General features: G+C 41.4%; 1 protein-coding gene across 2 annotated transcripts; it reads left to right on the top strand.

Annotated features, from left to right (window-relative positions):
* Positions 1-596: 596 nt before the first annotated feature.
* Positions 597-26,957, top strand: usp5 (ubiquitin specific peptidase 5 (isopeptidase T)). 2 transcript variants are annotated; one of them, XM_080736997.1, is made up of 20 exons: positions 597-903; positions 2,636-2,764; positions 3,658-3,715; positions 4,146-4,273; positions 4,881-5,026; positions 7,022-7,206; positions 9,570-9,664; positions 12,156-12,349; positions 13,439-13,510; positions 14,184-14,271; positions 16,343-16,468; positions 16,664-16,817; positions 18,110-18,281; positions 18,700-18,788; positions 19,915-20,043; positions 20,752-20,895; positions 22,432-22,574; positions 23,159-23,309; positions 23,802-23,886; positions 26,100-26,957. In XM_080736997.1, the coding sequence occupies exons 1-20, from the start codon at positions 796-798 to the stop codon at positions 26,191-26,193; spliced, it is 2,490 nt and encodes an 829-aa protein (XP_080593123.1). In that variant the 5' UTR covers positions 597-795; the 3' UTR covers positions 26,194-26,957. The 2 variants fall into 2 exon arrangements, with proteins under 2 accessions (XP_080593123.1, XP_080593122.1); XM_080736996.1 differs by having other exon boundaries at positions 19,915-20,100.
* The last annotated feature ends 587 nt before the right edge of the window (positions 26,958-27,544 follow it).

The following is a 27,544-nucleotide window of genomic DNA, read 5'->3' as shown; positions in this document are numbered from 1 at the left end:
AATAAGAATTATAATTGATGATGATGATGATGATGATGATGATGATGATAAAACAAAAACCTCAAACACCAGACTGCAAGTATGCCGAAATAAGCGACCTCTGGAGTCACAGTATACGACAGGTCACGAATGTGGCTGTAACAGTGTGCAACCCCGCAGAGTGTAGTCTGGGATCACTTCACTTTACGGGGTTTGATCCGGTCGGGAGCGGAAACCACTTTACGTCATGTTGTAGTCCTAGACGGACTACGCTTTGGCCGGAACTATCAACCGGATTCAGTTTTAACCCAAAATATTCCCCTGCACCCAAGGACATACTTTTAGGGCCGACCTAATAAACACCTTGATGAGGCGTAGTTTTGCTTTCGAAAAATTCGTTTGGTATGTGCATCTTTTAATACAACTCGTAGCGACTGGCAAGACTACGTAGCATTTCCAGCATTTTAAAAGGGATTGGGGAAACAAACGGAGGGAACCAAATCAAAGCGACGCCGCTTCTAGTGGTTTCCGCGCTTTAGGCGGAAACCAAACGCTCTGTTGTGAACGAACACCAGGCTCTCTCTCGGGAGAAAGCCTGGTAGGCGAGGTTACGCAGAGTGTGAGCGTGTGGCCTTCCCTCCGTCGGAGCATCACATCATCATCACACACACAGTCACACACACTACATCCAGACACAGTGATTCATTCAGCGGCTCCACGGGAGGAGAAGGAGATCCAAACTGCAGCCACTATTCCGAGCCGTTTCAATCAAAGGCTTTGGGGTCCAAACTCAAAGGCAGGACTTGCTAGCTTGTCATGGCGGAGGTCAGCGACGTTTTGTTGTCAGTTTTGAACACAATTCGGGTACCGAGGCCCGGGGACCGTGTCCACAAAGACGAATGCGCCTTGTCATTTTCCACGCCGGTAAGAAGATGTTATTCCCTCAGTTAGCCCAACGCCGGCCAACACACACTGTTGTTAGCTTTCAGGTTTTCTTCATTTATGATGTCCAACGAGTCAGCATGACTACCATGTTATCTCACTTTAGCTTAGTATTCTCCTTTGATGTTCAACTCAGTCAGAACTTAACAGGCAAGCAGCAGCTAAGCTAGGCTAAGCTAGGTTAGCTAACCTAGCCCTGTGTTGTCAAATTAGCCTGCTTGCTAGCTAACAGTCTACGTGCTGTCACCTGTCAGCAATGACATAGCACTTGATGCTCAGTTTTCATTTAAACACCCAACATTTAGAGCTTTATTTGTTTGTTTGGTTGTTTGTTTTTTTTGACAGTGGACGTGGCTTACATTGATATGAGTGTGGCTGAATGGCAGCAACACGTTAGCAAGCAGCCTTTGCTTATAATGTAATTGATACTATTGACATGACATGAGCAGATACTGGCAGTGTTGTGTTGTGACCAATGTTTCCACGGGTCTTCACATAACATAGCCTGTTTTAACTTTGTGCAGTTATGTTGGTCATGTGCTTTGTTTGCAACTGACTGTATAATATATATATATATATATATATATATATATATATATATATATATATATATATATATATATATCTTCTGTGTATAAAAGCAGTGTAGTTGCAAATAACCCTTGCATAATGAATCATTTATATGATGTCTATTAATGTTTTCTGTGCCAACATTAAACACATGACCCCTGCCTACATGCAAGCTATCCCAACCAAAGTTCTGTTTGACAAAACCATTCGTGAGACAGAAGTCTTTATTGAATTAAGCAATGTTTAAACCTTCAATGTTGCACCTCTAAGAACAGTATGGGTTATCCTTTGTCTCTGTAAAGCTTTAGTTAATTAAGCCTCACTTAAGTTTCACAAACATCTACCATGTTATGAACTGTCTATAAGTGAAGCCATAATTCTTCTAAATGCTCTTTTGCTCTGTGTTTTACCTGCACAAAACGTGCTCATTATTGCTAGGCATGTGAGTGTAGTGGTTTTGTGGAGTGCTAGTTTTCACTCAACGTCCTGTTTCAAAATGCACATATTCAGGATGTTGAGTGATTTAAAACAAGCACTCTCCAAAACCACTGTGATAATGAGCGCAGATGTACAACACAGCAAAAGAAGAACAACAGTAGAAGAATCATGGCTTTACAGTGGTTGACAGAGAGTTGCTCATGACATCACAATGGTGGATTTAGGCTTTACGGAGACAGAGGATAAGTACCTAAGCTGTCCATAGATGTGCAACATTGTTGAGTTTATTATCGTTTGGTACAATAATATAGGACTTTCTGTTTCATGTCAATTGAGGGAGTAGCAACTCGGAGCAGTGTTGCCCATTCTGGGGCCTGGGGCGCGAAAGATCACAGGCGGGCGTGAAGCCTTGTCTGTTTGGAGGCAGTACACACTTGTAAAAATTCAGAAATAGCAACACGTTGTCAGCTTGTAGATCGGCTAATTTCTGCAAAAAGATTTATTGTGAAGGGGAATAAAGGAGGGGACAAACTGAAGTAATAGACCCCTTGGGGAATTCAGTAAACAAAGTATATGTATATGGTTTAAGTGGTTAAGCAAGCAAGGTTACGCAAGTCTCATTGTCTCATTTAGTTTTCTAGTACTTTGTGAGCCTACATGGTGAACACACCTGACTCTGAGCTCTGACTGTTTCCCTGAACTGCAGGAGAGCGAGGGAGGACTGTATGTGTGCATGAACAGTTTCCTGGGCTTTGGCAGCCAGTACGTTGACAGGCACCATGCAAGAACTGGACAGCGGGCGTATCTGCACATCACTCGGACCCGTAAGACTCAGGTAACTATTATGTTTTACGGCTGTGATCACTAGTTCACTGTCTTAGTCAAAGGATGCCGGGTGTGTGACAGGATACATGACAGTTATCAAATCTCTGACCTTTTGTTTTTGTTACAATATGAAGTCTCCGATGACTTAAGTTAACCACTGCCACCTGTCTCAGTTTGACAATCAAGTTTATTTGGGTCTAAAATGGGTAATAAGCAATGGATAATGAATGGTGAGCACTGAGCAGGTCATTGTTGAGGAATAAACTCCCGACAGTGTGATTAGACCCCGACTCAAAGCACAGGGGTCTGTTTCACCTTGAACAGGTTTATTTCTCAACGATAACCTGCACACCATTCATTACGTTTATTTACATGGCCGCCATGTTGAATACGGCCAGAAACCAAGCAGTAGGATTGCTTAACTCTTTTACTGCCTTTAATGCCACGGCGAGCGTTCATCAAATCCTGATTTAGTCCAAGGCTGAGCAGAGCAACCACTTTGCCTGCACTGAAAATGTGTGCATGTAAACACAGCTTGGCGGATTGATTTACCTTTCGGTGTCGTTTTTGCGGCCCTGGATCTACTTTCTCTCCTTCCTTGTTGATTTTGAGTGAAAAGCGAGGTACACTCAACTTTGTAATGGGGATTCGTGGCCGCCTGTTTTGTTTTGTTTTTTCGCGACACTATGAGACATATGAGATACGTATCGAAATAATGGATATTATTCTATAAAATATCAAAGGTAAGGTATTTTGATGGCAGGGAACATACAATAAAAAAGCCTAGCTTTGGCAGATTAATTGGTTGATGCAGGTGAGTTGACTCCATCTGTCTGTTATTGATAGCAGGACACATTCGGCATCCGCTTAATGATTGATTCGCAATGCTTTTTTTCTCCTCAGAAAGAAGATGACAATAACTCTGACCCACCTAAGAAAAAGCCCACCCGACTGGCAATAGGTAAGGGCATGGGAGTGGAATTCACAAAGAAAAACATTTACACAATATCACGTGCACAGAATGAATAAAATATTTACTTAATTGCGTACACTAAGAAATTCACTTTTGGCTTCACTATAGTAGCATTCCATGGTAACAGGATACAATAAATACACAAACACACTCCCCAAGGACTACATAACTCAGTGTTTCTCAAACTTTCAAATTTCTCCCCTCAACTCTGGCAGTGTACAAATGGAACCAAATACCAAACTTGTATGGGTCAATTTAGACCCCCCTAAAGGAACCCACAGTCCCTGGAATCCACTTTGAGAACCACTGACATAACTGATCATCAGATATAGTTATGGTTGAGGAAAAAATAAATACACAATCCTCATAGTGTCATTTTGTTAAAGAATGACCATGTCTTCATTCACCATTCGTCTAGGAATTGAAGGAGGATTCGATGTGGAGCAGGAGCAGTATGAGGAAGATGTAAAAGTTGTCCTCTTCCCGGACAGACAGGAAGTGACATCAGATGACCTCGCAACAATGCCCGATGTTGTACGAGAGCGGGTGAGACACCTTTCCACTGAGGTTCACATTGCATCTGAAGACGCCATGTCGAGGTGCAACAGCAGATTGATAAACATCTACTGCTTAGTTTTAATTGACAATGTTTCAAAAACTCATATGCATGTACAATTTTGTTTTCAGCCAGGCATAAAACAAAATGCTTTTATCTGACTTAAATGGATGCACAGAACCGCACAAGATCTTACAATAACAATAATAATTTTACCCTATGATGCCTTACTTGATCAAGTATGACAAACACAATATCATCTTAACAGTAAATGTATTTTAATACATTTAGATTATTACATTCCCAGGCACAGAGGCTGAAAAAGAAAAGAGCAATACAATTATTTTGTTCTTAGATTGTAAACACCCCAAACAATTAGTAAAAAATATCATAATGATCGTACATCAGCCAGGCAAAAACCTTTGATAAGACCAAATCTGGAAACAATACTATGACATTTTAGTTGTAGTTCATCATAGTCACTCATGAGTGCAGAATGCACATTTGTCATAAAGGTATATGACACTACATAATTTCACTGGCGAATTGACCAGTGTAGAATGCAGTGGGGCTGAATGTGTGTCTCTGTTCCCCCAGGTGTCTCTGTCCATGGATGGTCTTAGGGCAGCAGACTCGGTGTCGCACGCCCTGCAGGTCCAGCAGTGGGACGGAGAGGTGAGACAGGAGTCTCGGCACGCCAACGACCTCAAACAGCTAGACAACGGGGTCAAAATTCTACCCAGGTGAGACATGGGAGACATTCCACCTGGATGCATTTAGGACACGGTTCTTTACAGTAGGGATGTCTTGTCAAAGTCTCTCTGGCCCTTCACCAGATTGAAAATGAAATGATGAATTGTAGTAGACGTGGTGTAGGGATTGCAGAACAGAAGACTCCAGTCTTTCCATGTCTTAAACTCAATAAACTAAGGGAGGCAACATAATGGGAGGCACAGGAGAGAGAACATGTAGACTGATATGTGTATGCCTGTAAAAACAACGCTACCTGGAACAGAGGTCCTCAAACTGTGAGGCAAGGCCAAGTATGTTGTGGATGGCCATACTAGTTTTTGTTTATTTAACCTGTTCATATTCCCAAGATTCCTTTACCTTTTTTTCAGATTATACCCATTTTCATCCAATGCATGTCTAATTAGACATGTTAATCACAGCCTTTTTGTTCATAAACATAAACACTGGATCCTTACAAAATCAGATCGATCGATCCAGTCCAGATCTTGTTCTAATTCAAATTCTAAAACATAGAACATAATTGTATTTTTGTAAAGGTCTATGGGGAAAATGAATGGGATTTTCAGTGGCACCAGTAAACCACTTAAAGGGGAAGACCACCCATTTTCAATATTGAACTATGTCTTTAATATAGCTTAGAGGGGTTGTGTGGAAATAGAAAAAAAGTTCCACCCCTTCTGTGTTGCCTAGAACTGGAAGATTGATTTTGGGGTTTGTCATCAAGTTGTACTTTACAATATAAACCCCAAAATCAATCCTCCAGTTCTAGGCAACACAGAAGGGGGGGGAACTTTTTTTATATTTCCACACAACTCCTCTAAGGTATATTAATGACATAGTTCAATATTGAAATTGGTGGTCTTCCCCTTTAAGCTTTGATGCTCACAGCCACTTACAAAATGACCAGCTGCAAGACCACCTACAGCCACTTAGTGGCGCAATTGAGATACCTTACACAATGTAATGTAAATGCAAGCCAAGGGGGCACACAGTGGTCACTTAAATAAATTATACTTTTTCGAGCAAAACACCAACACTGAGCTTAAGGGTCACCTCCTCACTGCACAGCAACTGCATATTGGTTCTCCATGTAGAAACTCACAATTCCAGCGTCAAACTTGACCAACTACAAGCAATGGCAAAGAGCTGATACATTTTTTAAATTGGGTTCCCGACCTCTCTTCTAATATGCACAACATATTTCAGATAATGATGACTTTACAGCTAGCTAGTGACAGCTGATATACGTTTTGAAATAATGGAAAATCTATCCTATATGGATCACTTTCTCTTGTCTCTCTGTATCTGTATAGCTACATGAACTATAATTTATAATTATTTCTGTAAGATTTCAGTGTGTGAAATATCTCTGAATACAATATAACGAATTGTATTATTGTAATTTGATTTCTTAAAATGTTCCCTTTGTTTTGAGAAGAGAGGTGTTATTAGCCTTGTTCATGTTATCCCCTTATTCCATTTGCCCATGTGGTGTTGTTCTTTTATTTATTTTTTATTTTTTTATGCCTTTATTGATAGGACAGTAGAATGACAGGAAATGGGGAGAGAGACAGGGAGTGACTCGCAGCAAAGGTCACCAGGATCGGGACTCGAAGCCACGACGGGGACTGCCCCATAGGTCGATCTCCCGTTGGGTCGAACAGCGTCGGCAGGTTAGATAATACCCGCGAGCGTCGGCAGGTTAGATAATCACCCGCGTCACGGTTACTGAGGTTAGGTTTAGGGTTGGGGTTAGAGTTAGGCATAGTTTTACTGAGGTTAGGAATAGGATTAGGGTTTGGGTTAGAGTTTGGTGGTTGATCCAAAGGGTGTTCGACCTAATGACATGTTACCCCCACGACACGCTGTCAGGCATCAGAGCCTATGTGGTATGCGCCTGGACCGGTAGGCCAGCAGGCGCCACCCATGAGTTTTTAAGTCGAAATAAGGAAGTTAATACTAAGCTTTTCTTCTGTTGTTGCTAGCGGCTGGCGGTGTGAGGTGTGTGACCTGCAGGAGAACCTGTGGATGAACCTGACAGACGGTAAAATTATGTGTGGCCGTCGCTATTTTGACGGCACTGGCGGGAACAACCACGCCCTGCTCTACTTCCAACAGATGGGACATCCGCTGGCTGTCAAACTGGGCACCATCACCCCTGATGGAGCAGGTGAGAGTTTAAGCCCAAGCATTTTCTTTGGTCCAAACGTTACCTTTTGATTTACTGTATCGTTAACGTTATGCCCATTAGTTTTGTTGCTGCCGTGACCACTGAGAGAATTTAAGAACAGACAGGTATAGGGTTGTGCAATATGATAATCTGCTTTTACAGAGAGAATGTTATTATTGTACTCCAGTGCCTATTCTATCAGTTGCAGCAGTTCTATACCTTACAGTAATTTATGCCAACAGTAAATTTGTTAAGTTAGCTTGTAGATCTGTTCTTTTTGCTCATTCAAATTCCCTCCCCATATTCTGTTTGGCAGCATAGCAGCAACGAATGAAGACACGGAGTTGGTCCTAAAAATAATTAGTGATATTGAACTGGTTTAAATTTTGCAAAACATGCTCTGTCGTCTGGCGTTAAGTTGAATTATTTGCATGTCTGATGGAACACGACAAACCTTTTTAACCACCTCAAAAGAAAAAGCCCAGTCAAACAGTGAGTGAAGGGATTCCAGCACATTAGTGCATCGGCTGTAACTAAGCAGCCAGCTGCTACACGGCCAAAACACACAAGTCTAATGAAGGCATTAGAGCAGTGATTCTCAGCCTTTTTTAATTTCAAGGGCCCCAGTTTTATTAGCTTTAGGCCACAGACCCCCATTTGAAATGGTTTGAAATAGTTTTAATCTCTGGGACCCCAATCTGCACAGTAATTCTTTATTTTTCTTTTTTTAATTGGACAATGAATATAATTGTGCTGTTCAGTAACTCGCAAAATAACCTTAACCCATTAAAACCAGGAAAGCATCTGTCATTTTAGAGTTTTGCGTTGGCTATTCAAAAATAACAGATATAGAAGCTCACAGCACATCACTTTGTGCCATGCTGCGAGCTTTTACTGCTATTTGTACTGCTCGTATCTGCTATTTTTGAACGTTTTTTTCTGAGAACCACTGATTTATAAATCATGGGTTAAAGACCAACATGAAAAGAATCATCAATCATGATAAGATTGGGGATCGTGATCCTGCCTTGCCTGAAATAAATTGTGATTTGATACTTTTGCCATATGGCCCACCCCTGTCCAGATGAGAGATGGAGGTCAGCAATTCAGTCTACTTTCAAACTTTATTCCCTCTAAATGGGAACGTTGGTTTTGCGGGAAAGGCAGTAAATCGAGACGTTAAATGAACTCTGGAAAGAAAAGAAAATTACCAAGGAATTGGGGGCACTACCATTACCACAAGATGTCACACACGCCTAGGACCCTGGTATATCTGTTCAAAAAAATGGACTGCAGGTGAAATTGAAAATACGGTATTGTCAAGTGTCCTTGTTATAGGCAGGGACGATCCCAATCTTTTGAACGCACATTCTGCATAGTGATCACGTGTGGACTGTGTGTTTGTTTACTAGGACACTGGTATGGGCATTTAAGTCAGTCCCACATATGAACATTATTAAGTACATTGATACAATGCGTCACAATGCGACGCAGTGTGTGAACTAATAGTGTTGGTGTATAGAGAAAAAGGAGCAGACCTAGTACAGAGCCCTGGGGACCTTGGTCACTATATAGGGTTTTAGGTGGTTTAATTTATGAATTATAAACTGCACTGAGTCAAAAGTAGATTATGGAATACGCTGACATTTATGAGTCATCTTAACCCATTAAGACCTGAGGCCGATTCTACGAATGCCATATAAATCAGTAGTTTTCAAACCTTTTCATGCCAAGGACCCCCCAAAATGATACAGTATGTATTTGGCCACGGACCCCCATCTGAAAAGGTATTATGCCAGGGACTCCCAGAAAAGAAGATTTGTTAAAATATATCAAAATGATATAACCACTTTAAAGAAATTTCAAAATCTTTCAAAAATAGCATATGTACACGCTCGCGAACCAATTCTTTTAATCCTAAGAGACACTTGTGTTGCTATAAATAAGCTAAACTGACAGATGCTTTCCTAATTTTAATGGGCTAAGGCTCCTTTATGTGAACAAAATAATAGTTCTTTAAATTACTTGATGAATCAAGTACAAAATGAACAACTGAACATTCAATTTGGTGAATAAAGGCTATTGTATGAAGATTTGTTTGATGGTTTTTGTCTGTCTCAGTCACTTCGTTTCCAAATGTAGTGCAATATTGGCCAGTACATTAATTTGACTAACATAAAAACATGAAAATGATGTTCATTCAGAACTGTACATGCAGCATGTGAATGCCTAAAGGCTTCAGTAGACAGTCTACTGACACAGGCTACTGTAGAAATCAAATCCAGTGCTTCCTGTTGGTTAAACAGAGGTTTAACAGAGACATGTCCTTATTGATTAAATGTTTTTTCTTTTTTTTTCTTCAGATGTCTACTCCTATGATGAGGATGACATGGTGCTGGATCCAAAGCTGCCAGAGCACTTAGCTCACTTTGGCATCGACATGATGACCATGGAGAAGGTAGGACCAGTACACACATAATATATCTGCTGTTTACCTGAGTTTATGAGTTTGGGAGGGAGAAGAGTAGGTAGGACGTGTATACTGTAGCATTGTCTACAGTGTTTTATGGAAGGCTCATACAACATTCCTGTGTTAGCTGATCTAAAGTGAGCAGGATGGAATGTAGAGATGGATCATGCCTTGAAGATATGGGGATGCCATGCCTTCATTTGCCTTGTAGGCCAACATCAGCGCTTTGTGCGGGCAGTAACCGGGAGCTAGTGAAGGAAGAAAAAAGCACTAGGCGTACTGCGGCATAATGGATTATTTGGAGGGGTTTTAGGCCCCGTACATACGGCAACGCCCTGTAGAGAAAACGGCGAGGTCCCGGGATATCGCCCTTGCGTTTTGCCTTTTATCAAGCGTTCATATGAAGCCGAAATGATGTAGTGTCCACGTAATTTCGCTAGGTGGCTTTTTCTCTGCTACTAATACATACTGAATGCCCCCCTGAGCACTGTGGTCTCCGTGGCCGAGTGGATAAGGCTCCGTCTTTTACATCCATGCGCCCCGGGTTCGCGTCCCGTGGTGTTGCTTCTTGCGTTTCTGTTGTTCACACTGTGACATGAGGGGAGGGGAGAGTCAGCTTTTACACCCAAATCTCCGGATTCAGATCGTTCTGTTTTTAACCCCCGAAAATGCCGTTGTCGTCTGAACGGAAGGTCTATCTGACTTTTCTTTTTGCGGAATTCTCGTTGCAAAAACGCAGTGTGAACGGTGCCTAAGTGAGCATACTGGGAGGCCAGTAAGGAGGGATTTACAGTAGTTGAGTTTGGTTTTACTCCAGTCCGGAGAGTATGGGGTGATGAAAGCAAACCTTTCCAAGAAACCTGGGTAGGTCTGACCAGTCAGGTAGGAGAACCACTTTAGTGCTGTCCCAATGATGTCGAGGTTGGCAAGGATGTCCACTGAGTCAAATGCTGCTGGAGTGGTTGGGCTGGTTTGAATCTTGACTGGTTGGGATCCAACAGGTTATTTTTTTACATGTAACATTAGTTACATCATCATATCATACAAAGTATTTAAATTGAATTAGCCCTGATGTAGAAGTTGGATTCAGCAAATTAAAATGCCCATCCTCTTGCACCAACATTACTGTTGTGTGTGTGTGTGTGTGTGTGTGTGTGTGTGTGTGTGTGTGTGTGTGTGTGTGTGTGTGTGTGTGTGTGTGTGTGTGTGTGTGTGTGTGTGTGTGTGTGTGTGTGTGTGTGTGTGTGTGTGTGTGACCAAATGGCTGAGCGATATTGAATGGTTCTCCACTGGCAGTACTCCAGATTTTTATGGGCTGTTCTGCCTCAAAAGAGCCACCTTCGATTACTCGCTGTTACAAGGAGGGCTCTGAAATTCACCCGCAGTGCGATAGGGACTGTAGAATAGATCATCTTAAAGCTCATGGCTCAAAAACCCCCCCCCCAATCTAATTTCTATTGAACGCCCCCTTACCCCTCCTCCACTTTTGACTCCTCGGTCATGGAACTCTTTTATTACCGTCTATTATTTATACATCGCTCTTGGCCGTTCTTATTTTTCCACTGTTTCCACCATTAACATGGCTCTCCCCCTCTGCACTCAATTGGCCCCTCCACATCTGTATTGTTCCGCAGTCCCCCTCACCTCTGCAGTTATTTACCTCCACAGTCACCACCTGTTTTCACACACTTCGTCCCTTTCTTTCACTTGTCTTCCCCCTGATAACGTGACCAGCCAACATCATGCATAATCCTCTGATCCTTTTTATTTTTTTATTATTATTTTGGATTTTCTTTTTACAGAATTTGTATGTTCTATCCACTATTGTATTTTCTGTGCAACTTTTATTCGTTGGTGCTGCAGTGTTACATTTCCTTCCTTGGGATAATTGAAGTTCACTGTATTTCTTAACTTAAAGTCCTTCTCCCCCCAGAAACATATTTGTTTTGGTTAATGTGTTTTTGAAGCTTACCTGTGAAAGTTTCTTGAGGTCCCTGTATCTCCAAACTTGAACAGAAATAATTTCTCTGAGGATTCAACTACATCAGGGGACATGTGGACAGTGACTTTAACACTTTATGTTCCAAGGCTTAACTATTTTCACCGTAGCTTTTGTCTTAAAGCTATACTCTGGAAGTTGCTCAACTACTGGTCAGTAGCGGTATTGCTTTTTTCGGATGTTTTTCACCCGGGGTCGCCGCGGACCACCGCGACGCCTGCGTCTCGCCGAGACACATCCGTAGAGGGGAAAGATGCAGATGACGTAATTTTCCCGCGAAATCCGGTCCCCGGCCAGGATCATAGAAAACATATTTACAGAAGGCTTTAGGGGCTGAAATTCATGCAGTGGGTATTCTAAAACTTTAGCGATTTAATAGTTAGGACTGTTTTAAGATTTATTTTATTGGGAAAGTTACAGATTAATAGCTTTAAGTGTATTTCATATCCACCCCTTTCTCCTCCCCCATCCCATCTGTAGACAGAGCGAACGATGACAGAGCTGGAGATTGCAGCAAACCAGCGGGTTGGGGAGTGGGAGGTCATTCAGGAGTCGGGCACCACTCTGCGGCCCCTGCATGGCTCTGGCCTCACCGGCATGAAGAACCTGGGCAACAGCTGCTACCTCAACTCCGTCATGCAAGTGCTCTTCACCGTGCCTGACTTCCAGAGCAAGTCAGTAAAACCACCACTCTCTGTCTCATTCAATTTTCATACTATATGAGCTTTGTGAATGTCTCCATTTACTATTTACTCTCCCCTCTCTCTCTCTCGTTCTCTCTTGCTGCTTGTGTTTTGGTCTCAATCCCTCAGTTTTTTAACTCATTTCGTGCTCCTGAAATTAGCGGATTAAAATGTCCAGCGTGCCTCCCGCAGGCTGCATCCACGACCGTTGTCTTATTTTGAAGGCCAGAAGTCCATAGCGTAAACACTTCCGGTTTGACGTCATCACGTCATTCACAGGAAGCGGTCATCGTCCACATGGTGTTGTGTAATGGCCGATCGGTGCTTTTCAACATGTGTTATATAAGCGAGAATCTACTGCCATCCTCGCTTTGAAAGTGTTGTTTGGAGATAATGGACATTAAAGATGAGATTCCCCGTCTGCCTCAATGTTATGGGATTACTATTTTGTGCTCGTGGATCCGTGATGATGATAAATCGGCGAGGGAGATCGTCTCGGGACCTTCCGCGCATGTACCCGGTAGGATAACCGCCGTTACAGTAATATATTACTTTTCGCGAGTATACTCGGGATCGGCACCATGATACTCGAGTATTTTTCACGAGTATTCTCGGGATCGGCTCCGTATGAGTTAAAATGCCGGTGGTTGAATTTTCAGCCACCGTGACCATAAAACAACTTTCTGGTCTCCACCTGGCTTGCTCCCTGTAATGAAGGTGTTTGAATTATAGTCTATAATGAGTGTCACTTGCCAGCAAGCCTTTACAAGATTTGAGGGATTTTGTTCAATAACAGCCCGATTTGCGAATATTTGGTTTGCACATCAGCTTTTTACTTAGCCTCTAAAGAGTGAGCATGCTCAGTTCCACACCGATCGGTCCAATAGTGCCGGAGATTAGCTGCACAGTGCACACAGACGGACGGATGGGGGCCTTCAGCCTGGCAGGGAACAATTATCTCTTTCTGTCACTGTATGATCTGCCTAACTTTAATGACCAGATTTATCACTTTGACTGATATCTTTTTATGTGGAAAAAGATATGAAATGCTTAACAAAAACATTTTCTTCTTTGACTAAGGTATGTGTCCAACATTGACAAGATCTTCGATGAAGCACCCAGTGATCCTACACAGGACTTCAAAACCCAAGTGTGAGTGTCCTTTTTCATCGAACCTGAGTTGTCACATCAAGCAAACAGGATAGGAATTACATGTGTCTTAGAAGGTTTTGTAAAATAATTTCTACTTTATCCTATGAAATGGTACAGGAGAGAAGTGAGAGAGAAACTCTAGTCTCTTACTGAGGTCATTAGCTTGAATTTAAAGCCTAATTTGTCGACCACTGTGAGCCAGGTTTTTTTGGCTCATGGATATAATTTGGAACGTTTCGTAGGCTGTGAGCCACTTGGCTCATACCTCCTGAAATTTTTAGTGGCTCACAACATGTCATTAATGTCTCACAGCGTTATCTGTTGCTCAAGGACATGAGAAATTCATCTTCTTAACTTTCATGACCATGGACACAGGATGCTTGTCATTGAGCCCATGCATTGAGTTTAAATGCCCAGAGCTACAGTATGAGTCATGAGTCATATCTTGTTGTCTCATTTATTGTTTATATAAACTAGGGATGGGTGGTAAAATACTACATATAATGGCTGAACAATCTGTTTAATTACCTTAGGGGATGGCACATCTATGTGTGTATTCCCTCAGGGGTGACTCAGCTGAGAGACCATATCCTTTTGATAATTTCCATTTGATCATTTGAAAGGATATAATGGATCTAGGCTAATAATAATAATTTATGCCTGTTTATTACAGAGCCAAGCTCGGCTACGGTCTACTGTCAGGAGAATATTCCAAACCGGCACCAGACCCTGGAGATGAAGCTGGCACGCCTGAACCCAGGGTGAGCAAGAACTACAACCATATAACTCATGGAGATGACCATGGCACAGTATCATACGGTTACATTCTTGGATCAACAACATTATTATATGCAAACCGCTCCTACATTTCACTTACACTGTGTGTTTTAGTACGGAATTTATTAGCCAAATCCGTGCTGATACACATAAAGTAACTGACATCATGGACAGAAGGGCCCATAAAAGGACATATGCACGTGTGTCGTGTTTGCACTTCTCACTTCGCACAGGTGCGATTTTTATATCAGTGAATCAATGAGAAAAGTATTTGAAATAATAAACAAAATTGTTGTGGTAATTATTAGGTATAAGGTAAGTTGGTAAGTTCTTTGGGTAAAATGAGTGTTAAATAGCTCTATTCTGATAGTACTCATTGATATAGAACTTGTGGCCCCATTCCAGATTCCAAATATTTAATATTTTATTACTTTTATGGTGCGGAGGTAGCTGTCCAGCCGCCATGTAACAAAGGTGCAACTGCTTCATGATTTCTTATACGTTAAACATGGTGATTAAAAAAAAAACAGTGGCACATATACTTGAAAGGCATTACTTGAGTAAAAGTACAGATATCTTACAGATATTTCACTATTGTAAAAGTTCAAATCTTCCATAAGAAAATAACTTGGGTCAAAGTGTTGCAGTTTTCACATATTTTCACATGTAAAAAGGTATCTGGTGTTAAAATGTATTTAAGTATCAAAAGTAAAAGTACAATAAGTATCAAAAGTACAGTATAAAGACCGTTTTCATTGTACAAAGAAACATTAGCCAGGTAGCAACAGATGAGTTTTGAGTGCAGTCCGTTCATCACGTGCCATATCCATCCATTTGTAGCAACTATTTCTGAATTTTGAGAGTTGTCCATTACGTCAAAGAAATAATTCTCCATCTGCAGTGCACTTACTGTCCATCTTCCATTTTCATACACTTGAAGGTTTTACACAGTACTATGTTTCTTTCATCCTAATTAGCGGTCTGGTCTGAAAGATGGTAGAGCTCTCAACTAATGGATCATGAAACACATGAGAGCCTGTGCTCTCATCAGCTGGGTGCTCAGGCCTCAGACAAAAACCTTTCATTCATATGAACATGTAAACACTTCACCTTGCAAGTCTGTCTCCAATATCTTTCTCACAAAGACACTTTCATGCCAGGGATCCGTGCATAGAACATACTGAAATATCTACTTCCTGCCTGTACTATAAAGGACTGCCACAGACATTATCCTATGTGCATCATTCAGAATGCATGAATGCAGTATAAAGCAGGCCCTAATAAGTTATATAATGGACACATGATGTCCATTGTCATGTCCTACTCCTATCAGACCTATCGCACACAGCAAGCGGTCAAACTGTTCATTTTTGTTGTAACAGTCGTGTGGCCCCTGACTTCAAGTAATTTTACAATTGTGGCCCCCTGCCTAATCTAGTTGAATACCCCTGTTATAGAGTGTTTGTTCAGTAACAGGAGTCTCCATGTCTCTCCAGCTCTTAATTAAACAGAAATTGCATTTTCAGGTCGGAATAGCAATTTTATCCAATCAGGATAGATAACTCAGTCAGGATACAGATTAAACAAGTGAAATTGGAAAATGTATTTCTGCTCAGTAAAGTGCTGGAGAGACTGGGAGACCCCTGTTACTGAACAAACACTATATATACTATAGCAAATTTGATTACTATCTGAATATAGTGCTTTAACCTTTAAACATAAACTTTGTTCTAACCAAAAAATATCACTTACCCTACCTTGTTTAAATAGCCTCTACAAGCTCGATCCCATCATGGCATGTCGTGAGCTTTTAGATCTGTCACATAAATTGACGATTTCACTAAAATCGATGATTTCTTAAATCAATCGGTTAACTGTAGCTCTTCTCTGCTCTGCCTGGATTGTGATGCCAGGAGAGGGAAGAACCAGGACCCTGAATGTCCAGGCCTGGTGGATTGTCTCCATGTTTAACTCTGGTGATTTGGGGGAGAACATGGTTCACTGATGTCCTCTGGTGATGCAAGGTCTTGTTCATACTCTTTTATTTCATTACAGGGAGACCAAGTGGGCATTGCACCACGCATGTTCAAAGCACTTGTAGGACGGGGCCACCCGGAGTTCTCTACCAATCGGCAGCAGGATGCTCAAGAATTCTTATTGCACTTCATAAACATGGTGGAGGTAAATCTGCTGTCACTTGGTGAACAAAACGATTCTATTGCACTTGCTTCAGTTAGAGATTGCATGTAAAATAAAGTCAAATATTTCAAGTATAGCCTATATGTCAAAATTGTTCCTAAAATGCTAAGCATCACAAATTTCAATTTCTGTTCATGCATGACTGGTTCAGTGCTAACTCCCCTCATGTCGTCGCAGAGGAACTGTCGTTCGGGGCAAAACCCGTCTGAAGCCTTCAGGTTCCTGGTGGAGGAGAGGATTGTGTGTCAGCAGTCACAGAAAGCCAAGTACACACAGAGGGTGGACTACATCCTCCAGCTGCCTGTTCCCATGGACCAGGCCACTAACACGGGTGAGGGCAAGCCTCAGTAGAAAGAAAGAACTCCTCAAAATAGAAAATGCATGGTAAAGCTTAACTGCAGGCATACTGTACAACGTGGCTGTATTTGTATCTGTCGCTGTTGAGATATTTTATAGTACATTCCTTAAAGGAGAATTATTTTCTTACAGCAATCCGATGTTATTCCATCCATTAAGCAGTGGTTGAGTTGGGTCTGACCGGAGATGGGAGAGTCTAGCGTTCGGTCATATTTTTGCAGCAGCCCATTATTGACAACACTGTGCAGACGTCTCCGCCATTATGAAGGACAGATTAGAATATAAGCGAAAAGGAATTGTCGAGCGATACAAATAAGCGATTTAGCGTAAAATCACACCGCTCTCAGTTGGAGCTGCTGTGGAAAAACTGTACTGATCGATTGTGGAATATCATTAACGTGGTAAAAAGGCTTGTCCGGAAATTCTCCTTTAAATGGGTACTGTCACCTAAAGGGGTACTGTCACCTTAAGAAGTCATCTAAAAAAATAAGTTAATATTTTTATGATGTCATTGTGGGAATGCACAATTATAAGCCAATCAAATTAATTGACTGTACTTAGACTACTTACTGTACTGGTCAGCTGTTGTTGGGAGGCGAGGGGCAGATTACACTGTGACATGAGTTTAAGACTATTTCAGACCGTTTTCAGAGAGACCACGTGACCTACTGTATCATACTATTATAATCTCGGGGCGTGTCAGCGGGCCTTTAAGCATGCACTTTAGTCTTATTTAACATACTGTAGCTCACAACGTATACCTGAATCTGTCACTTTGAAAAATGTCCACTCTGGCTGATTCTCTTAACTTTTACAAGGGCCTTCAACAGGGGGTCCTGGACCCCTAGGGGTCCTCAGAGTCACTACAGGGGGTCCTCCAAATATTTGTGTTTTTTGTATTAACCACTTGAACCCTAGCAGATCTACAAGCTCACAACGCCTAGCAGCGCGAGGCGGTGTGAGCTTGTAGATCAGCTATTTTCGGCAAAGAGGTTTTGTAGAAGGGAAAAAGAGCAGACCAAGTACAGAGTGAAAGGTCAACTTTATTAAGTATTGACGGTTCAAGTGGTTAAATATCTTGAAAACACAAATTGACATGAATCCAAAATACACCGATGATTGTGCTGTCAAATTATGAAACTAGATGGAATCTACGAAAAGGTTGTGGGGGTCTGAAAACGTTGAAGACCCCTGCTGTACGGAATGGACCAGGCTGTCAATCCTTAAATGTTTCCTCATCTTTACATCTCTGTCCTCCTGTAACAGAGGAGCTGCAGGAGGCGGAGCGTCGGCGTGAAGAGGCTGACCCCTCGGCAGGTCCTGCAGCGACGGTGCGTGCCCAGATTCCATTCACAGCCTGCATGGCTGCTCTCAGTGAACCAGAAGTTCTTACAGACTTCTGGAGTTCAGCCGTACAGGCCAAGACTACCGCTACCAAGTAAGGGGAAAGACACACACATACACACACACCCCTCCATACTGGATATTGTTTTCCTTCATTTATAAGAAGCGTATATGAAAAGGTTCTTCCCAAAATGAGATATTCAGCCATCTGGAAAGTAATGCAGCTTACTCGTTAAGAAATTACGAGTACAACAGTAAAACGTCCCTTACAAGATAGATTACTGAAGTCCTTGGGGGACAAAAGGATATCAATTTTGCAGGCTGCGATAAAATGATTGATGGCATGAAATGAAAGCATTTTACGTTGCTATTAAAGCTATGGTACTTCTTAAAATCTTTGCATTTACCACCTTTGTTTTGATGATGGTCATTTTGGGTTTTGTAAAATTGATACATTTCATCTGGGAGTTTTTCCCCTAAGGGTTTTGGTATTGTGTTTTTTTTCTATTCAGAACAACCCGCTTTGCCTCTTTCCCTGACCACCTTGTCATCCAAATCAAGAAGTTCACCTTTGGCCTTGACTGGGTCCCCAAGAAACTGGGTGAGTACAGGTTTATGGTTCCAAATTAGTCTTTTAAGGTGCATTTGCAGATGGAACTCACAGAAGATTAGATTGTTTTATTTGCTTTTACAAATCGTATACTCACTATTACAAAGTCTTCCAATCAGAATTGCAATTATTAACCTTTGGTATAATTGCCCTTACAAAGCTGTTCATGAAGAATTAGTTATTCACCCATCCAATCACAATTGTCATTACAAAACCATAAAGTGCAAATTATCATTACAGTACAATACACAATCAACATTTTAAACGGGTGCGCCGAAAAATGAGCTGTTGACGTCCATACATCCCCAATTAAATTCTGTCAGGAGACCTGTGTTGCATGTCCTTCCTCCTCTCTTCCTTCATTTCCTTTCTCTACTATGCAGTGTAAATGAAGCACAAACTGCCCAAAACATTCTGTATTTACAGTATATAACAAAATATATATATTTATTTTTTCATCTAAGATATTTCAATATTTTTGGGCCTTTTTCTGCCTTCGATATCGATGGATATACAGTAGACTGACCAGAAACAAAGAGAGAGATGGGGTTGTCGTAATCGGGACTCGTACCCGCAACACGCTGTCATTAGCATTAGCATTCAAGGTGTCCTGACGGCTATGCCAGCCGTCTTTTTCATATTGTTCATTAAAATCAGTATTATATTACAATTTAAACGCCCTAATGGCGATTAGCGACAGGCAGGTCGACAGAGCTTCTAAATATGGCACAAACTTCGCATTGCAGTTGGCACAATAGATCCGAGGGAAAATGCGGGGATAACTTCCTTCTTGTGTTGCTGCTTTCACATTCACTCGCATTGCTCTGTGCTGCCTCCCTGTGGCTTTCACAGACGTGACAGGACATGAGCGTGACATGAGGCGTGGCTGACCGTCTGACTCACGGACATGAGCTGGCTGTTTTCATACTAACATTTTAAAATAGATTCTTCAGTGTGAGTTTTAGATATTTTTCATATTGTTCATTAAAATCAGTATTATATTATTATACCTGGTCATATTGGAGAATTAGAAGAGCCTAGGGAAGCCACAGGTGAGGGCATAGCAGCGCTCGACAAAACACAAAGAACGTTAAACGTTATTGGCGTTCCCTTGCAGACGTGAGCATCGACGTTCCTGATACACTGGATCTGAGCGCGCTCCGTGGGATGGGCCAGCAGCCAGGGGAGGAGCTCCTGCCGGAGGTGGCCCCACCCCCACTCATGACCCCTGACGTGGAGGTCAAAGGTATCCTGGGTTTCCACGGCAACGAGGAGGACGACTCACTCTACTCCCCACTGCTGTGTCAGTCTGTCTGTCGTTTCTGCCCTTTATCTCCTTCCTCACTGGCAATGTCCGTGTTCTCCATCTTTCCTCCTTCCTTTTCCCTCTTCCCATTCACCTTTTTTGTTACGTGTTCCATGTTCTAGTGTGTGGAGATTATTATTATTTTCCCTTTAATATTATTTATTTATTTTACTTTACATCACTTGACACATTTCGTGCCATAGACGAAGATCTCAGTTTTTTTTTTCAAAAGTAGGCACATGTGTGCCAAAAGAAGGAGATCTCTTAATCTGATTAACATCTCCGTTATGTACAGTCCGGAGCGATCCTCGGTTGCTGTGAGACGAGTGCATAAAGAAATAAAACGGAAACGAAGACTAGTCCATCCGGTTCAATTCTTCTTCTGCAGAAAAAAAAACGAGCTTTCCTCTGGTTCTAGCTCTCCACAGCACCATGTGCTCCATTCCACACAGTGTATAGTGGTGCCTGGGCAGAGCTACAACAGCAGGGTGGGAAACGTTTTGATTCGCTCAGACAGAGCACAGCCACACAGTGTGTTTCAGAACAGAGCAGGGAGCCCACGCACCCTCGTGCGCGCGCGTGATCGAAGCCTCTATTGAGGACATCCAAGTAATTCAAGCTTCTCTCAAACACCCCCCACCCCTCCAGCCCCAGTCCTGGATGACTCCACTGTGTCCCAGTTGTGTGAGATGGGATTCCCTCTGGAGGCCTGCAGGAAGGCAGTCTACTACACGGGCAACACTGGAATCGATGCTGCCATGAACTGGGTCATGGGCCATATGGATGACCCAGGTGGGTAAAGAACTAGCAATTTACCAATTTCACTGTTACATTGGGGTGATGTACATCATAATAATAATAATAGTTTTGCATTCGATTAATTGTATGCTTTTTGTTCTTTTTAGAAGATTGTGAAGTGCTACTGTAAAACCTACAATTAAAATGTGCACATTAATATAGTACGTTCATAATGTATAGTGCAAGTGATTATTGTTATTATTATTTTTTTTTTAAGAGCCATAACGAGTAACTGCAATGAATTAAAAATGTTTAGTAACTTGCCCAACACTGTTATATAATACCCCTTAAATTAAAAGAGGCATTTCAAGTACCACAAGAATACCATAGTGAGAACAGAGAGGGACAATGATTGAGGTTAGTCTAGAGGCATGTTTTCACTACAGTTCCGGAATTTTTCCTGCAAAATAATTAGCATAATAATTTTCAACCTGCCGGGAGTTTTGTTTTTTGGGTGTTTTCACATGAGCAAAAATGCAGGCATTGCCATAAAATACATCGTTTTCACTAAAACCATTGTCACGGTATAAGTCCGTGTTGCCAGACTTTGCGAGAGAAATAAGCAACCAGGTGTACGAAAATAAGCACAAAAAGTGATATTATCTAGGCCACAAGAGCACTTTAAAACTAAACGCATCGCCGCATCAGCTACTTGAAAAGTGATCTAGAAGCTTACAACAAATAAAACGCAACCAGAAACTATCAAATTATATATAAGCAACTTTACGGAAATCAAGCCCATAGTCGCTTATAAGTAGCAGGCATGGCAACACGCCATACAGTCTCACTGCTTGTTGAGCAGCCGTAACGGGTGCTTCGAGTCTTCGCTTCTGTCTTTCTTTTTCTCTCTCACCCGGCCTGAACGGTTCCTGAACCCTTCAAATGGATTTAACAAGTTACAAGACATATTCTTCATGCTAAAACACATAAGGTTCAGAAAGGATCGCTGCATGATGCAACGTGTTGCACTTGTGGGCTTGTAGATTATTAGCTGTGTTTTTTTTTTTCTTCACGCGGCACCATAAACGATGGATGACCAGAGAAAGAAAGAGACTTCTGCTGTGTTTGTCAATGCGATTCTAGCCTAAATAATTAATCCCCTATACAAGGTGAAGCTGTAGACCTACTTTATTTCTATATATTCCTTTACATTCAGGTCGTTTTCAATCCCAGATACAATGTTTTAAACTGTTAACTGGCTCCTTTCATGCACCTGGTTGTAAAAAAAAACGGCAAATTCGCGGCATGCGTTTTCACTGGAGGGAAATGTGTATTGTCACGGTACTTTCAGCGAAAATTACTAGGTATTTTCACGTCACGTTTGGGGCACCAAAACTTCCGGCACACAAAATAGGTGGCCGTTTTCACATGGCGTGAATTTCAAAATTGCCGTAATTTTGGAAAAAACTTCCAGAAGTTTTGCTCTATGAAAACGGGGCTTAGGTTTTACTACTGTCAGATGGAAAGGGATAGAAGTCCGAATCAAACGCACGTCTGAAAAGGTCTCTCCTTTTTGTGGATTGGCTACAGATTTCTCCTCCCCCCTGGTGTTGCCTGGCTGTAGCTCTGCTCCAGGGACCACGCCCACAGAGAGCCTGTCTGAGGAGCACCTGGCAACCATCGTCTCCATGGGCTTCAGCAGAGACCAGGCCTCCAAAGCACTTAAAGCCACGGTGAGCAAAGGTCCAGGGTTAGCTAGCGTAGACAGAAACTTGAAATCTCTTCTGTGATTGTTGCAAAAAGTTTTGGATGGCACCTCTTTGGGACATTTTACTTTTATTTAACTTGTCTGCTTGGTAGAGCCTTCTCACAATGTCCATTCCATCATTTTGACAGTCGTCTGTAGCTAGCACAACCAAAATAAACCAATATCTTAAATTGTTTTACACGGCGTGGCTCTGCAGAAGCTAAGAGGGTCGTGTTTGTGTGTGTGGCTCTCTGTCTGTGATTGTCTGGAGCTAAACTGCAAACTGCTTGACTGATGTAGTACTGTAATTGTAATAATGGAAGTCAATGTTAAGGCGTGGAAAGTTCATTTGTCTAGCACAATTTACATTTTATATTAAATAGAAGAAACACATTGGCAATAAGAATCGGATCTGGTCGAAACCTTACCCAAATCTGGAGTCATAAATCATAGACGCCTGATCCACCTGATTAGCTTTTCAAAACGTAAACCATCATTTCTTGATCATGTTTATGACCAGTGGAAATGTTCTGGTTGTGAACGACTAGCTGTATGTCCTCTGTGCCTCAGAGCAATGTACTGGAGCGGGCAGTAGACTGGATCTTCTCCCACTTGGACGACCTGGAGTCCATGGATGTGTCTGAAGGAGGCCGCTCCGCTGGAGAAAGCGAGGGCAGCAGGGAGCCCCCTCCTGGGCCCCGCGTCAGAGATGGACCAGGAAGTGAGTTGACAGACTTCCATAGAGAAAAACCAGAGAGGAAGGAGCAAAAAGTGGTCGTGGCCATTTTTCAATGTCTATTGTCATGATTCACCAGGACCCTGGATGGTTGGTTCCAGGCTTAAAATAATTAATATAAATATTTTCGGAAATCTCTTTTCTGTCTGTGGAACCACAAAATGGCCGCCCTTGCTATGTTCTGTTAGCTTGTGGTTGCTTTGTATGATGTTCAGATCGCTTTGTATTATCCCAATGTGTCTATTAAAATGGCTACTTACAAACAAAAACAATAGTATTTTATTTGTAAGTAGCCAATCAAAAATAGTGATTTAAAAATGTTTCTTATTACAAGTTTGCAGGCTCCTGCATCATAGCAATGTAAACTGCTGAAGAGCAAAATCAAGTATTGAACAATAATGATAATATAAGATACATGACATCGCTCCATTTATATTATTGATTAATGACAAATCGTTTTTTTTGCTTCTTGTCCAGAGTATGAGCTGTTTGCCTTCATCAGTCACATGGGGACAAGTACAATGTGTGGACACTACGTCTGCCACATCAAGAAGGACCAACAGTAAGTACTGTAATCTGATAACCTTATTCAGTTTGGCAATACTGTAAATATAATTTAGTTACTGTAGGAGTCGCTGTTAGCGTTCCACCACTGATCCTGTTGTAAATCTCACTGTCTCACTGTTCTCACTGTAAATAATATACACATACACATCAATATTTCAAAAAGTTGGTATCAGTCCAACAGTCATTCAATGTTCAAGGTAGTTTGGTGATGCATGCTCAACAGGGGGCACCATACTCTAAGAAACTTAAGTGTTTATATTACATTTGTTGTGAACATCACAGCCAAGTACAAAGCCAGGGTTGATTTATTTTCCATAATTTTTCTTTTCTCTATCAATTGCTCACACTTTGTCTTGGAATTATTTGAGAATATTTGTTTCTATATTACACCATGACGGAATGCGACGAAAACAAAGAATATTTGATGGATTGTAAAGAACAGGTCCGGATTAACAACATATCAAACATCTGCTTATATACTCTAACACACCTATCTCAGTATAATGCAAGTGTCTTGTATCTTGACCACCTCCTCATTACTTCCAAAACGCCTGCATTTTCCCTTAAATTAGTATTTATAACACTTACGGGATAAACAGTCTCATGCACTAACGAGGAACTTGTTTGGGTGTGCCCATGGGGTTCAACACAACGGAGTTCACACATACTTGCTCGCACAGACATGTGCTGTTTGTGCGTGAGACTGTTTATCCTGGAAGTGTTAAAAATAGTGACGTTTCAGCAAAAAGGCTGTGTTTTAGAAGTAATGAGGACGGACTGGATGCAAGGGACTTGGATTATACTCTGAGAGCTGTGTTGGAGTTTATACATAGATCTTTGATATAGTTTTGCTGCTCTTGATACCTGACCCCTATTTTCAAGTATTCTCATTTTTGGTTTTGTCATTCACCGCGAAGGATTGCGGCACGAAAGCAATTGATAAACAAGTCATTTTGGTGGTGAAGTATATCTTTTAAGTGCAACAAGAAGAAAGTTAGGTTGCCTGATGTTCATGATTGGATATCTTCCAACAGATTCACTGTGTGTACAAGCATTCAATCTTTTCATCCAAGGATTTTGCTAGGCAATTCTTTTGGCCAGCCAGCCAAAGGATAAATTATGCATTATAATATATTGTATCCACAATCCGTATGAGCTCGGGTCCCTGTTTTATTATCGGCAAATGTGTCTGGCTTGGTTCAGATTTACCTCAGTTCCCTGATCGGTTTATCATTTGTTATACCCGAGTGAACCGAGAAGACTACGAAGCGCTGATCAGGAGGAGAGAAAGGAAATGCATAAACTTTGTAACTTGCCTGATGATTTAGGCTGATCTGCTAGGATCAGATTACTGATGTGCAACTTGGCAGCAGCAGGCTCTCGGGAATTAAACCACCCTGATGATTTGCCAGTCAATGTAAGCTTAATATGATATTGATAACATCCGGCTCGAGGGGCCCTTGATAAGTACAAAAAAGATATGGATATACTGATATCCACATCTATAACCATAAATAAAACACAGAGACAGCCCAGGATATTCGTAAATTGTTGTATTGAGAGAGTCGGACAGGTGACGTACAGTATGCATACAATTCCGTGGTTGCAGCGCTCTCTGACAAGATGGTGGTCAGACATTTGTATATAAAAGAATACAGTGTGACAGTTGGGTGTGGGACAAGTTCATAGGTTCCTGCTGATATGACGAGGTTTCCAAATCCATCAAAAACACGTGGGGGTCGTCCTAGTATATTTCCACAAAGGCAGTTAGACTGTTGTCTAGGGGCCACAGTTGATAAGGCAAACACACTTTGTATATATAAAATGTGTTGTGTATTCAACTATTTCCTGGCATTTTATGTGAAATTAATATCTTTTGTTAACAACCTGCCAAATATTCCGCAATTATTAACCTTGGAACAAAAAATGATGTTCGGTGCCCCTATAGGCCTAATTATAATCTTTATTTGTATAGCAGCTGTCAAATTAATTTAAATGAAATGATGCAAATCCATAACGTTATTAACCACAATCAGTGATACCAAAACAATTAATTTAAAACATTAATTATAGAGTATACCAGCAACAAACAGAAGAACCGTAATTATACAGTAATTATAAACACAAATGCACCAAGCACTAAGGCTGCTGCCTTAAGAAATGAAAAAGGTCTGATGTTTCCCTCCCTCTCGTTTGTCCTCTTGTCAGGTGGGTCATCTTCAATGATCAGAAAGTGTGTGCCTCAGAGAAGCCCCCCAAAGACCTGGGATACCTCTACTTCTACCGGAGAGTGGCCGAATAAGTCAATGGCCCCTAGTCAAGGTTTGGGTTACAGGGGAGAGTGTGGACGCTAACACACACACATGCACAACACAATAAACAACACACCACCACAACGCATACTCGCACACCTCCAACCAAGCTACTAAGAATGCCCCCCTGGCACGCTTTGGAACATGGCAAAATTAGGAATGTAAATACAGTTATGGTCAGACAGCTGAGTGTACCCACTTCAGTCCGCTCAGTGGAGGTGTACAGTTGTAGGTTTCACTTCAGTACACAGAACGTTTTGTGGGAGTTTTGAATCACGCCCTGTTCTCTCCTTTTAGTAGCGTAAATGTTTTGTCCCACGCCGTTACCTCTCCAAATCCATATCGTCATTTACTGGCAATGGCGTATGCTGGCCCATCTGCATACAAATATGTTGAATTCCACCATGCTTCCTCTGTGCTCATTGGCACCAGCTTTGTCATTGGTTCAAACAAGACCCGCCTTCCAACTCCTCCCTTCTCTTCCGTAGCCACCCTGTTTGGTGAGGAAGTCACTAGCAGTTCAGCATCCAAGATGAGATACAAATTGTTCAGATGGGAAAACAAACAAACTAAAAGTGTGTTCAAATGAAATTAAAAAAAAAAAAAAAAAAAAAATACCAAAAACCAAACTGGTTGTTGTTTAAAGTACGGTTGTGGGTGATATCTGGGTGATTTTTTGTTTTTACTTTGCAAAAAAAAAAAAAAAGTTCTTTGTTACTTCTGCTCTGACAAATAAAGACTTGTCTTTCTGCCATTCTGTGTGTTCTGTGATTTTATTGTAGCAAACATTATTAGCAGCTGCTCAGGCCCCATTCATGTCAGCGGCTCTAAAATAAGTCCCGCCCACTTGTTTACAACTTTTGGGTCTTGGTTAATTAGGAAATGTTACTTTTGTTTTTATTCTGAGCACTTACGTATATGGTTTTCTGTATGGGTTTTATGACATTGTTTCAGTTCTTCTTCTTTCGTGTATCATCGTCCTTGATGATTGGTTGACGACATTTTATTTCACAAGATTTCTTGTTACTTAGGGGAGGCCATGGGGCTGGATGACGTCTGTGTTTTAAATATATTTCCCATCAGTAGTTTTGTTTTCTTACTCATACTAAAATAACCCTTTCATTTTCTCTTCTTGTGTATTCAATGGACGAGTTCATATTAATATCCATAAACATTTCCCATTAGTGCAGTTCTATTTTAAATACTTTCATTACTGGCTCAGTAGGTATTGTATCTATTCATGTATGTTATAATTACCCCTTGCAGGTGACATAATTATGAAAAAAAAAAATCAAAAGGCGATGGCAAAGACATTTCCTAATAAATGAAACAAATTAAGAT

Source organism: Nannobrachium achirus, assembly GCF_963921795.1.
Source record: "Nannobrachium achirus genome assembly, chromosome: 2".
NCBI classification, from domain to species: Eukaryota; Metazoa; Chordata; class Actinopteri; order Myctophiformes; family Myctophidae; genus Nannobrachium; species Nannobrachium achirus.
This window is presented reverse-complemented; position numbering and strand designations above follow the sequence as displayed.

Bases quoted from the DNA above. Each gene is read 5' to 3' on its own strand.
- usp5 (XM_080736996.1), top strand. From the start codon at position 796: ATGGCGGAGGTCAGCGACGTTTTGTTGTCAGTTTTGAACACAATTCGG. The intron at 7,207-9,569 runs GTGAGAGTTTAA...TTTTTTCTTCAG, and splicing joins CATCACCCCTGATGGAGCAG to ATGTCTACTCCTATGATGAG. The intron at 13,511-14,183 runs GTGAGTGTCCTT...TGTTTATTACAG, and splicing joins CAGGACTTCAAAACCCAAGT to AGCCAAGCTCGGCTACGGTC.